The following is a 13697-nucleotide window of genomic DNA, read 5'->3' as shown; positions in this document are numbered from 1 at the left end:
CTTTTCCTACCTCTCTTACCTTTCTCTTAGAGAGTGAGAATTCCTTTTCACAAAGCTTACAATGTGTTGCTTCTTTGTCTTTGAGCCAGACTAGTCCCTGGTAGGAAAGAAAAATATGAACGATTGCGTGGAATTTTTTTTGCCCAAGGACATTTTATAGTATCAGACATGTAAAGGGAGAAATAAGTTTTTGGGTGTGGTTTTGGTTTGGGGTATGAGGGATTGAACCCAGGGTTCTTTACCATTAAGCTACATACATCCAGCCTTTTTTTCCTTTCTTTTTAAGACAGGGTCTCACTAAGTGGCCCCGAACTAGCCTCAAACTTTTAATCCTCCTACCTCAACCTCCTAAATCACTGACATTACAAACGTGCCTGTTGTACCTGGCTGCTCCCTGAATAAAATTTCTAACTGGAATTACGAATTTTTTGTTTTCTGGTACTGGGGGCTCAAAAGTATCAGGCAAACATTCCCACCCCTCTCACTGTATAGATGAGAGAACAGGTTCAGAAGTTGCTTGCTCAAGGAAATAGCTACAAGCAAACCTAGGACGAGAAGGAAGTAGTGGGCTGCTGCTCTTCAAATTGACTTTTTCTGTCTAGTTCCAGAATTTTAGCCACTATTATATAAAACACTTCCCTAGAGAAAATAGACATTTGGAAAGAGGGTATCTGTTAAAAAATTTTCTCTGATGAGGCATACCTACCACTGAAACAATTTGCTGCCATCCACCCAGCCAACATACACATATGACTTAGGTGAGCTTTGTGCCTTTCGTTTAAATGTGGAGATACGAAACCTTACTAAATAAGTTCAAAGACAAAATATGTCAGGATGCTATTTCTAAAAGGAAAAATGAGCAAAAAGCCTAATGAATATTAAAAGTATATAAACAAATCACATGAAAGGTTGTACCTCAAAAGTGCAGACCCTAGATTTTAACCCAGCTCACAGGAACAAGTTTATTTTCAGTTAAAATCTGTAATGTGGAAAACAGTTTGGAGAAGCTATCCCAAACCCTTCAACTGGTCAATAATATAGAAAAAAGTCATAAAGCCACTTTCCTACATACAAAAACAGAACTACATATTGTTAAAAATATACATGAATAATTAAGAAAAGCAAGGTACTGATTGGCTAAAGTAGAGGAAATTTACAAAAGAAAAAAGTAGCAAGCACTGGGGGCCCTCAAGTATGGATCATGGTTGATTATAAACTAAGCAAAGGGTATGCAAGTGTTATACAATGTGCATTCTCTGTATACACGATGTTATTTTGCCCAGTTTTAATACTGGTTTGAACAAACCATCCTTGTCCCCACCCGTCTCTTGTGAGCAGAAAAAATGAACTGATGTGTAAATCCTTAGAATAAAGGATGTATTGCCCCCAAATAAGGGAGTAACCCAAGAAAGATATTATGGGATTCAGGCAATAGAAACCCACACACAGGATAAGGTAACTCCAGGAATAGAATCAAAGGGAAATCCAACAGGAGTAATCAGGTTAGATATAAGCAGAACAGAGAACTACAGGAAGGATGATTGCATGAAAAAGTGATAAATTTTGCAGTTTGAAAACCTCAGAACATTTTATAGAGGTATTCTAGAAGGTATGAGAAAACTGATATTCAAATACAGCTAACTTAAGAGGAGCAATAATTACAGTCCTGCCTCCACTGAGCAAGACCCTCTAAAGGAAAAAAACTGGGGAGCTAGGAATATGGCTTGGCTAAAACACCCCTGAGTTCAACCCCTAGTACCAAAGGGAAAAAAGTAAATGCATTTCACAAGAAACTAACTACTGGGAGGACAATGAAGAGAAGGCCAGTGTGAAAGTGGCCAAAACTCATCCATCATATTAGTCAATAACTAGGTTTAAAATTAATTAATCAAGAATAGACAACATATACTGCATCTTCCTTAGAAATGCAATTAGGCCAGAAGAAGCAGGTAAAGGACTTAAAAGTATGATCCCTTTGGGTAGCAGGAGCAAGGGTGGGTAAGGGCCAAGAGTGAAAAAAGAGACGATTACTTTTTGTTTTAAGTCTGTTTAGCACTTTTTTAGATTTAATACTTTGAATTAAAATATAGGTAGACGGTAGAGGTAGAAAAGTATCTACACTGAAGTTCTCTCAGTATTTTTTATGTTGTAGAAGTGAATTCAAATACATCCACAACTGTATGTATGGTAGTGGGGCATACTATTCATTTAACCCAAAGGCAAATTACTACTGATCTACATCCAAAGCCCCCCTTCCACACTTTTTTTTTTTTTTTTTTAATTTTGAGATAGGGTCTAGCTAAGTTGCTGAGGCTGGATTTCAATTTTTGATCTTTCTGTATTAGTCTCTCAAGCCACTGGGATTATAGGAATGCATCACCAAACCCGGCCACAACCATATAAGGATAAACTATACTAACTACTATTATGTATATTACTCTATAGTCAATATTCAAAACAACCTATGCAGAATGATAAAACTGTTTCAGAAGAGTAAAATAGGCTTAGTAAGGATATGTGAGACAGTAAAAGCCAAAAGCAGAATTCTTAAATTCAGAGGAATCTGTTATTCCACACTGTAGGGAAGTGGACAAAATTATTTCTAATGTCAATTTTCATCTGGAAGATCACTGTAATACTAGACATAAAGGGGAGAGCTCTACCATTTGTCCAAGATCCCCAATGTTTTTCAGAACTGGGGATCAAATCCAGGGCCTTATATATCCTATCACTGAGCTATACCCCATCCCTAAAATACCTTAGATTTATGCAGGACTTCACCTACTTTCGTAGTTTCATATACCTTTTTACTTTATGGAAACATTTTCTACTCACCTGCAATGCTTTATTAGCTTCTTTTATATCTTCTATTTTAAGTTTGGATCTAAAAGATTACAAACAGGTCCAAATTTCAGTACACATTAAAATATAAAACCTTGTAATTAATTAGAAAGGTATTGGTTTTACAGTTATAATTGTATATATGACTCTAATGATCTCTGTCTGGCATGATATTTTATATTTTCTAAATGTCCTAAAGGAAAATGCATTTTTAGATTTAAAACTTGGTGGATTTTTGTTTATTTGTGTTTTGAATGCTGGGATTGAACCCAGAAGTGCTTTATCACTGAGCTACATCTTACCCTTTTTATTTTGAGACAGGGTCTCACTAAATTGCTTAAGGTCTAAATTGCTGTGGCTGGTATCAAACTTGCAATCCTCCTGCCTCAGCCTCCTGAATTATAAGTGTGCACCACTGCACTTTGCAAAACTTTTTTTTTTTTTTAAGGAAAGAAATAATTGGCACCAGTTGTGATAGTACATGCCTGTAATCTCAGCAATTCTGGAAGCCAAGGCAGGAAAAATCACAGTTTGAAGCCAGCCTCAGCAACTTAGTGAGGCCCTAAAAACATTCAAGGGTGCTCTACCACTGCTACATTCCCAGCCCTTTTTATTTTTTGAGACAGGGTCTTGCTAAAAAGTGCTGAGGCTGGCCTCAAATTTGACAGTTCTCCTGTCTCAACCTCCCACATTGCTGGAATTACAAGCATGTGCCACTATGACCAGTGATTTAGTCACTTCTAAGAAGTCACAAAGTTAGCAATGAGAAAGCCAGCATCCAAACCCTGGTCTATGTAACCTCCAAAGCCCACATTGCTAACCTATATACAAAGTTCATTGGCTGGGGTTGTAGCTCAGTGGTAGAGCACTTGTCTCACAGGCATGGGGCACTGGGTTTTATCCTCAGCAACACATATAAAGATATTATGTCCATCTCCAACTAAAAACTAATTTGAAAAAAAAAAAGGAGATACAGAAGTGTTAATGAAATATGCAGAACACGTATTTGTGATAATTTCCCACCTTTTGAAAATACAAGTTATTGAAAATTCACATAATATAAAGCAATGTTTAATTACCTAGATTCCAATACCGAGGGATGATTTTCTCTACATGTCTATGAGTGTGTGTGTATATATGTTTACATGGAATCATTACCTACATAGTTTTTTATAACCAGCTCTTTTTCTCCTAGGAAGGTATCCTGAACAGCTAAAGGCTATTAGTTGTTACTAAGTATCTGCTTCATATTATATTAAATGATTACATGGTGGGACTGGGGCTATAGCTCAGTTGATAAGTGCCTGCTTTGCTTGCACAAGTTTCTGGGTTCAATCCCCAGTACCAAAAAAAGCAATAATAAATGGTTACATGTTATGTACCATAAAAAAGGATATGAAAGTTAATATCTATTGTTGAACTTCCACAAAAGTTTGCTAAAGTACAGGGTATAAGCTGTAGTGGTCTGTAGTCCCAGCTACTCAGGAAGCTGAGGCAGGATCACAAAAACCGACAGTAGCGCTGAGAATGTAGCTCAATGATAAAGTACCCCTAGGTTTAATGCTTGTACTTCCGGAAGGGGCTGAGGCAGAAGGATCCCAAATTCCAGTCTGGCCTCAGTAAGGCCCTAAGCAGTTCAGTGAGATGCTCTCTCAAAATTAAAATTTTGAAATAAATAAATAAAAAGGGTGGGGGATATGGCTCAGTGATAGAGTATTCCTGGATTCAATCTCCAGTACCAAAAAATTCTGACCCCTATCCATGTTTTAGGGACTATGATCTCAGAAGTAATAAAGGAAAATTGACAAAAGGTTGCATGTAAAAATGGAAATATTAACAAGGGAAAAACATGCTACAAACTAATAATGAATGACAAACTAGAAAAAAAATGTGCCATAATTGATTTTCAAAGATCCCATGAATAATCCAAAAAATGTACAACAGTCACTTTACCAAAAATAAACTACATATAATAATGGAATAAACATGATCAACCTGGCTCATGATTAAAGAAATAGAAATCAAAATAATATTCTTTTTTTTTTTTTTTTGAACTCTTTGGTACTTCCTACAAGAAAGATGACAAAAACTTTACATGCTGGGCAGTGGTACATGCCTGTAATCCCAGAAATTTAGGAGGCTGAGGCAGAAAGATTGAAAGTCCAAGACCAGCCTCAGCAACCCTGTCTCAAAAATTAAAAAGGATTGGGGAATATAACTCAGTAGTAAAGCACCATTGGGTTCAATCCCTAATACCAAAACAAAACTTTACAGCACATTCTTTGGCCCAACAGTTCAAGCCATATCAACATATGATTTTCTTTGGTACTGGAGATTAAACCTAGGACCTCAACCATGTCAGGTCAGTACTACATTCCTAAACCCAAAATATACATAGAAGATATTCACAGCAGTACTGCTTACAAAAGAAGTTTGACTTAATTATCTTTTTTTTTTTTTTTGTACCTGGGATTGAACCCAGGGGTGCTTAACCACTGAGCCACATCTCCAGCCCTTTTTTTATATTTTATTTAGAGATGGTCTTGCTAAATTGCTTAGGGCCTATCTAAATTGCTGAAGCTGATCTTGAACTTGCTTCAGCCTCCTGAGTTGCTGGGATTGCAGGCATGTGCCACTGGGCCCAGCTATCTAGCACATAAATAAAACACCTTCAAACTACAAAAGAACAAGCATTATATGGAATTAGGTTAGGTATGCAAGGTAAGAGAATAATTCAGTAGTCAAAATAACCCTTGAAAATCCCTTACACATAGCTAGCCCATAATTCACTTATAGATTGTGTAGTATATCTAACCTGTGTGGTAATTTCTCTGCAAACTAAAATTTGAGAAGCAATGAACTGGACTAAAATAAATAACAAGGGTCTGAAAGCAGCACCCAGATCTTCAAATGACCACCTCTTTAATACAACTACAAAGTCTCTGGAACAGGTGAAAATTAACATATTCCTTATTTTACTATGCCAGTATGCTCTAATATTAAACTTTTAAGATCTCAGTAAATGGAGATTTTTTGTTTTCACTATTTAGTTTATAAACATAGTGCCTGCACATGGAGGAAGCGCAATAAGTACCTGGGAAATATAGTAACCAGCACTTAGCCACAGGGTTAGGCTCAAAGTGCTCAACAAATGGATGTCAGATTGAAACTGATATCTTTCTTTCAGAAACATAATACAAATTGTTCTGTGAAAAGCTATACAAGTTAGGTGCAGTGGCGCATGCCTGTAATCCTAGCACCTGGGTGTAATCCTTAGTACCACCAAAAAAATAAAAGGTACAGAGATAAAAATACATTTATCTATAATAGTTCATATTTTTATCTTATATTTAAACCTCCTCTGCCCTTTGGTACTGCAATTGAACCCAGGGGCATGCCACCACAGAGAGCTACATTCCCCAGCCCTTGCTTATTTTGAGATAGGGTCTCACTAAATTGCTGAGGCTGGCCTCAAACTTGTGCTCTTTTCTCTACCTAAGCCTCCTGGGATTACAGGTATATTCACCACACAGCTGTATTTAAACCTTTCTAATTAGTTTGATGCTTTCATGAACCTTTAATAATTGTCAATGACTACTTAGTTGAAGGGGAAAAAAAATTACTCGCTAAGTTTGTTGCCAAGTTCTTGAAGAGCTTGCTCTTGTTCACGATATATTTTTTTCAACTGCTGATTTTCATCCTGGAGGTTAAGAAACTCCTGTCAAAACAATAAAAGACAGAAAATGTGATTTAAAAGGAATGAGCAATTTCACATTGTATATGTATCATTAATTAGCATCCTTAAGCTTTTTATAAAAAACAAAAACTGTGTCCAAACTCCTTTCCTAGCTGCTCTGTGTATCAGCTACTTCACATTTTTCATATTTACTTAAATCTCTTTAATATTTTTGACAAGAAATAGTATGACCTGTTTTCCTTGTATATGTAAACTGTGTCTAAGTTAACTTTAAAACAAGACAACATTCGCTGGTGGTGGTACACCCTTGTAATCCCAGCAATTCAGTTGACTAAAGCAGGAGGCTCACAAATTTGAGGCCCACAATGGCAATTTAGCAAGCCCCTATCTCAAAATAAAAAGATCTGGGTGTACAGCTTAGTGGTAGAGTGACCCTGGGTTCATTCCCCAGTACCGAAAATAAATAAAATAAATTTTAACATAGGTGAGTATTTGTCACAAGATATAATATTTAAAGTTTTACTACAATTTACTTTTTTAAGATTAGTGATTTGTTGGGTCTCATTTCTAAGATGAGATAAGGCATCTTTCTCCTTTTGAAGATCTTCCTGCAAAGTCTGTCTCCATTCCTTCTCAATCTTCAGATCAGTTTCCAGTTGGATCCTTAAATGACAAATAATACACAGAAGCTCAGTACCACTTCTTACATAACAGTTAAATGTATTCCTTAATACAAGCATCCTATTGGTTGGTTAATTTTGCCTCTATGATCACAGACATGCGTTTTGGTTGATTAATTTTGCCTCTATGATGCATTTCTGTGTTTTTCTTTTCTTTCTCTTTTTTTCTTTTTTGTACCAGGGATTGAACCCAGGGCCCAGGGGCATTTAACCACTGAGCCATATCTCCAGCCCTTTTTTATTTTTTGAGACAGGATCTTCCTAAATTGCTTAGGGCCTTACTAAATTGCTAACACTTGAACTTGCAATCCTCCTTCCTCACTCTCCTGAGTCACTTGGATTACAGGTGTTTGCCAACATGTCTGGCTGCATTTTCTTTCATAAATATCTTTTGGTAAACAAATTCAGCACGGGTTTTGTTTTGTTTTGTTTTGTTTTTTGTTTGTTTTCCTTAAACAATGCTGGCAATTGAACCCTGGGCTTTGCACATACTCAGCAGGTGTTCTACCACTGGGCTACACCCGAAATAGGGGTTTTCTGAACACATTTGCCAGCCACAAAAAAATAACTGCTAAACAATTTATGTCATTTTGTCGATATACATTAGAGTTGTATAAGTATAGAAAATGGAAGGGTATATATCATACTACTAAAACTTTTTTAATTTGGGGATTCAACTCAGAGGAGCAATGTAGGATTTTAATTGTTTAAATTTCTGTGCCATGTGGAAAATTTTAAAACAAACTAACTAATGAAGGGGATTGATAATTACAATTGTTAAATGAATGTAATATCAGTAACAGCAAAATCTGCCCTGGTGTAAAGTGCTAATTTGCAGATTACTGTTGGAAGCTGACCAGCTGCAGGATAGATCCAAAACCATGCTGGCTATACTGTGTGGAAATGCTAGTTCTCATCTGAAAGCACTCCTATATCATTCTAACAGCGGCTAGCTAGCAAGACAAAAGGTGTTGAAGTATAAAATTTTTATTTATTTATTAATTATTGGTAATGAGGATTGATCCTGGGGGCACTTTACTACTCAGCCACATCCTCAGCCCTTTTTTAAATTTTAAGACTTACTAAGCTCAAAATTTTTAACAAAAGGTGGGGAGGCTGCTGAGAATATGGCTCAGTGGTTAAACACTCCTGGATTCAATTCCTGATACCCAAATGAATAAATAATTTAAAGGGAAGCCAGGCGTGTTAGCACACTGGTAGTAATCCCAGTGATTCAGGCCAGCCTCAGCAACCTAGCAAGATACTGTTTCAAAATAAAAAGTAAAAAGAGCTGGGGATGTAACCTGTGGTAAAGTGTCCCCAGGTTCAATCCCCAATACCTCTTAAAAAAATATCATAAGCACACACACACACACATACAGAATGATCCTAATTCTCAAAAAACAAAAATACTGATATATATTAAAGTGTTATCCATGTTCTTTTAATTTTCTTCATGCTTCTCTGAGATTCCTTATGTTTTGGCCAAGAGAATATAATCTTTTCATAGTCAGAAACTGATAAAAGTTATTTCCATATTAGGGGAAAATCTAGAATTCATTTTTCTCTAACAAAGTTTCTCAACTGACTATTCCTATACATACAGTTCCAATGTCAGAGATTTCCTCGGTCTCCAAATTGTTAACATGTTCATGCCCTCCAAAAAGGCACCAACTTTGAGAAAAAAATTAAGTTTCACCAGTTATAAATAAATAGATATTTTAAAAAAATAAAGTTTCACCAGTGACTCTCAACAGCTACACCTAGATCTTAGTAGTTAGTTTAGCCTTACAAAGAAAGGGGTAGGTCCCTGTAGCATTGTTTAGGTCATCCTTTGGGCAGGTATCAAATAACAATATCATAGTAGAGTAAGTTTAACATTGCAAAATAAATATCAATTTTGTCTTGCATGTTTTTGTCAAACACTAAAAAAGGTGATTTAGTAACAGAGTATCTGGATTTCTATGCTATATTCGACTAATTGGCAAAGTGTCCCAATCTTTTGTTTCCATTTGTTTTTATTTGGCAAAGCACAGGGACTTAAAGCCCTTGGCACTGCTACTAAACTTATGACATGAATGCTCCTTGTAATTTTTATTGCCAAAGGAAGTCCTGAAAAAGTACTATCCATTATTATTATTATTATTATTATTAAATGTTTTTAAAGTACTGGGGGGGGGCAATAGAGGCACAGTGGATAACCCTCTGTACCCTTGCGAACTTGGAGCTGTAAGTGGTGCAGAGTATGCTAGCTGCCTCCTGCAGCCTTTGTGTAGGCCTGGCGCCTGATGGGGGCGCCATTCGGAAGCTGTGCACTGCTCACAGGACCCACTCTGCTCTCCATGCATAAATTTACAGAGGAACATGAATGGATAACTATAGAAAATGGTATTGGAACAATGGGAATCAGCAATTCTGCACAATAAACTGTTTATTGCAGTCTATCTAAAGTAAAGAAACATGAGAAATATGTAAAATGTATTGAGAAGTACAAATGGCACCCTAAGTAAACTAGTGTGGAATAACTTAAGCAGTTGTCTTAAATTAGTGGTAAAAGAAGATTTAAAAAGAAACTACTCTCCACACTGCTAACTGGAAGAAGATTACCCCTTAAATTTCCAGTGTCTACAGATAAAGATTACACTGTATGCATGAATCTTTTTTACTTTTTTTTTTTAATGATTTTTAGAGTTAAGATTTAGGCTCTGATTTCAGAATTCATGAAATTATCTGTGGTAAAAACTACTTACAACATGTAATTCAAGGATAAGCCTTATACAATATTGTAACTTGCTTATATACATCCTTGGATTTGGATTAACATATTTAATGATCTTCCCATTGGAAAAAACTAGGCATGGAGGAAAGTGTGTCAGAAGAACAGTACTGTCTTAATTTTATAATATGCTGCATTTTCTGATGTTATTTTTATACACTGAAATAACAGCTTGCAATGAATCCAAAAAAATCATTGAATTTTTTGGAAACAGAGTCTCTCTAAATTGCCTAGGCTGGCTTTGAACTTGTGATCCTCTTGCCTCAGATTCTTTTTTTTTTTTTTTTTTTTGGTAATTTTATTTATTTTATTCACTTTAGTTGTTGATAGACCTTTATTTCTTATTTATATGTGGTGCTGAGAATCAAACCCAGTGCCTCACACATTCGAGGCAAGTGCTCTACCACTGAGCCACAACCCCAGCCCCTCAGATTCTCAAGTAGCTGGAATTACAGGCCAGTTCCTGGACAGATGCTGGGTTTCAGTATACAAATGATAAAGTAAAATGATACTTAATATTTAAGTTTTTAACCAAGGTAAAATTTTCTGGCCTAAAGCCTTGTTCTGTATACTAATTCCTCAAAATATTATTTTTGGCATATTTAAAAGGAGGCTAAAGAAGGAGGACAGCGAATTCAAGGCTATCTTTAGCAACTTTTTGAGATCCTGTCTCAAAAAGTATAAAAGGCTAGAATAGAATGTAAAGTGCCCCTGAGTTAAAGCCCCAGTATTGCTTAAAAAAAAAAAAAAAAAGATTCCAGACAATTAAAATCCTCTAGATATTATATATAAGACATAAGAAAACTCAGAAAGATGGAGAGAAGGCAAATGAGCTAGGAACCCCAGGATTCAAGAAACAACATGGTAGTGAGTTTCCAGAGGCTTCTTTTTTTTTGTCTCCAGGTAGCTCAGCTTGGATGTCAAAGATTTTGTCCCATACATAAACACCTATGGGCACAGACAAGAAGAGCAAACAAAATTACAGTTGGGTAATTCACATGAAGTGTGTTGTCTTACAAAGTTCTGAGAAAGAGACAGTCTAATGAGATAGAAACTTTTTGACAATGAATGCCCTATCCCAGCAAAACACCAAAGGCAGGGGAGATGCAGAAGACATGGCCTTGAGTAGGGAGCCTAGAAGTTATTGGGTATCTTTCTCCATCCCCTTTGGGATGGTCTTGGGCTTTCATCCCCACTTGGTATAAAGGGTCACTGCTAAAACAGATCTAAATAAAATCCAGAATGTTATAATACCCAAAGTATTCAAGATGCAATTGAAAAACATCTATTATACAAAGCCCTAAAAATCTCAACTCAGATGAAAAAAGAATCAACAGATGCCAACATGTCAGACAATGAGAATTTTAAAGCAGTCATGTTGGAAATGTTCCTATGACCAATTATACTTTCAAGAATAAGAAGTCTTATCAAGGAGAGACAAGACAAGGACAAAGAAAAAACAGAAAAAAAAGTCAAATAGAAATCTTAGAACTGAAAAATGCAATAGTCTCAAGAGAAGAATAAAGATGATGAGGAAAGAATGAACCAACCTGAAAACAGAACAAGTCAAATTACCCAGTTTTCCCAGTTTTAATAACAGAAAACAGATTGGGGCAGAAGAACTATCTCAGGGACCTTGAGAGTATGAAGAAAAAGTCCACAGTGATGCACACCTATAATCCCAGCTACTTAGGAGGCTGAGGCAAGAGGATCATAAGTTCAAGGCCAGCTTGGACAATTTAGCAAGACCTGTCTCAAAATTTTTATTTTATAAAAGGGCCAGGGATGTAGTTAATGAAAACAACCTTCAGAAATTAAAGTAAAATAGAATGTGTTACCAACAGACTGACCCTAAAAGAATAGACCTACCTGAAAAAAATGGCTAAGAAAAATAGAGATTCGAATAAGGGAAAGATGAAAAAGACCAAACAATGACTTTTTAAAGTTAATTATGTTTAATGGTTGAAACATATAAAATTGGTATATTCTCAATATATAGAAAAAATATTTAAGCAAACTATAAAGGGGAGACACTCAAAATCACTAAGATAAATCAAAAACCAAAATGAAATTTTCATGTTCACATAACCCATGAGAAGGCAAGAAGACTCAAACAGAGGAATGGAAAACAACAACAAAAAATAAATAAATGACATTTGAGCTTGAATAAATCAATAATTAACACTAAATTTAAAAGGACTAAATGCACTCAAAAGACCAAGTTGGCAGGATTGATTTTTTTTTTAAATGGTATGGTATCGTAAGAAACTCATTTCAATATAAGATAAAGGTGGGCTGAAAGTTAAATGATGAAAAAAATTTAAACATAAATCAACAGAAAGTGGGAACAGCTATTTTTAAATACCAGAAAAAGTAAACTTCAGAGTGAAGAAAATTACCAGAGACAAGAATATAATATATAATGAGCAGAGGGTCAATCCACCAAGAAGACATAGCAATCCTAAATGTATGGGCAGCAAACAATAGAGCTTCGGAATAAAGCAAAAACTGATAGAACCAAAAATAGAAATACATAAGTCCACAATTACAGTTGGGTATTTCAACAAACTGGGGATATAGTTCAGTGGTAAATCTCCCCTGGGTTCAATCCCAGTACCAAAAAGGAAAAAAAAAAATGCACCTAATGGCTGGAGGTATAGTTCAGTGGTAGGATGCTTGCCTAGCATGTACAACACCCTGGGTTTCATCCACAGAACCACATGTAAAAAAAAGAAATATATCTAACCTACTGAATATTATACTAATAGAGTATTGGTTATTTGCTTTCAGGATGGCGTGGCTGACTTATGGCTTGCTGCCACCACACAGGATGGTCAGAGTGTCAGATACCCTATGTCACCAAAACTCAAAGTACACTTTCTACAGAATAGTTTTTTCACCATCATAAAGTCAAAAAAATCACAAATTGAAACACTAAGTTGGGGATCATCTGTTATTGATAGAATTACTAGACATGAAACTAAAGGCAGCTTAGAAATGTACACAGCATACATGCTTGTTTCAATGATATGTTAACATAATACATAGATCTCTATTTTTCATTGTTTGCTTTTAATAACAAAAGTGGTATACATATTTCCTGGGGGGAAATATCGATATTTATAAAATAAAAACTAGGGCTGGGGATGTGGCTCAAGCGGTAGCATGTTCACCTGGCATGTGGGCGTCCCGGGTTCGATCCTCAGCATCACATACAAAAAAGATGTTGTGTCCGCCAAATACTAAAAAATAAATATTAAAAATTCTCTCTCTCTCTCTCAAAAAAAAAAAAAAAGTTTGGTGTTCGACACTGTTTAAAAAAAATAAAATAAAATAAAAACTAAAATGCAGGGGATGGGTTTGTAACTTGCCTAGCACGCATGAGACACTAGGTTCAATCCTTAGGATCACATAAAAAAAATAAAGTTGGGGCTGGAGTTGTGGCTCAGTGGTAAAGTGCTCACCTAGCATGTTCAAGGCCCTGGGTTCAATCCTCAGCACCACATAAAAATAAATAAGTAAAATAAAGGTATTGTGTACAACTACAACTAAAAAATAAATATTTAAAAATTATTTAAAATATATTTTAAAAAACCTAAAAGGCAGCCAGGTGTGGTGGTACACACCTGTAATCCCAATAATTTGGGAGGCTGAGGCAGGAGGATCACAAATTCAAAGCCAGCCTCAGCAACTTAGCAAGACC

The 13697-nt window shown here is 35.8% G+C and overlaps 1 protein-coding gene across 7 annotated transcripts in view; it reads right to left on the bottom strand.

Moving 5' to 3' along the window:
- Positions 1 to 13697, bottom strand: part of Rufy2 (RUN and FYVE domain containing 2) — a 42325-nt gene that overhangs the window by 2393 nt on the left and 26235 nt on the right. For 3 of the 7 annotated variants that reach the window (XM_078041281.1, XM_021726785.3, XM_005325971.5), the window contains exons 14-17: positions 7072 to 7201; positions 6465 to 6559; positions 2836 to 2884; positions 20 to 97 (exon numbers count right to left, since the gene is read on the bottom strand). In XM_078041281.1, coding sequence (XP_077897407.1) covers positions 20 to 97; positions 2836 to 2884; positions 6465 to 6559; positions 7072 to 7201 — 352 coding nt within the window. Of the gene's footprint in view, positions 1 to 19; positions 98 to 2835; positions 2885 to 6464; positions 6560 to 7071; positions 10943 to 13045; positions 13237 to 13697 lie in introns of those variants that run through there. The other 4 variants (XM_078041271.1, XM_078041275.1, XM_040272262.2 and 1 more) reach the window with 4 other exon arrangements.

The sequence above is a fragment of the Ictidomys tridecemlineatus genome, chromosome 1, assembly GCF_052094955.1.
Source record: "Ictidomys tridecemlineatus isolate mIctTri1 chromosome 1, mIctTri1.hap1, whole genome shotgun sequence".
In the NCBI taxonomy this organism is placed as follows: Eukaryota; Metazoa; Chordata; class Mammalia; order Rodentia; family Sciuridae; genus Ictidomys; species Ictidomys tridecemlineatus.
The sequence above is the reverse complement of the archived record's forward strand: the minus strand, read 5'-3'. Positions and strand labels throughout refer to the sequence as shown.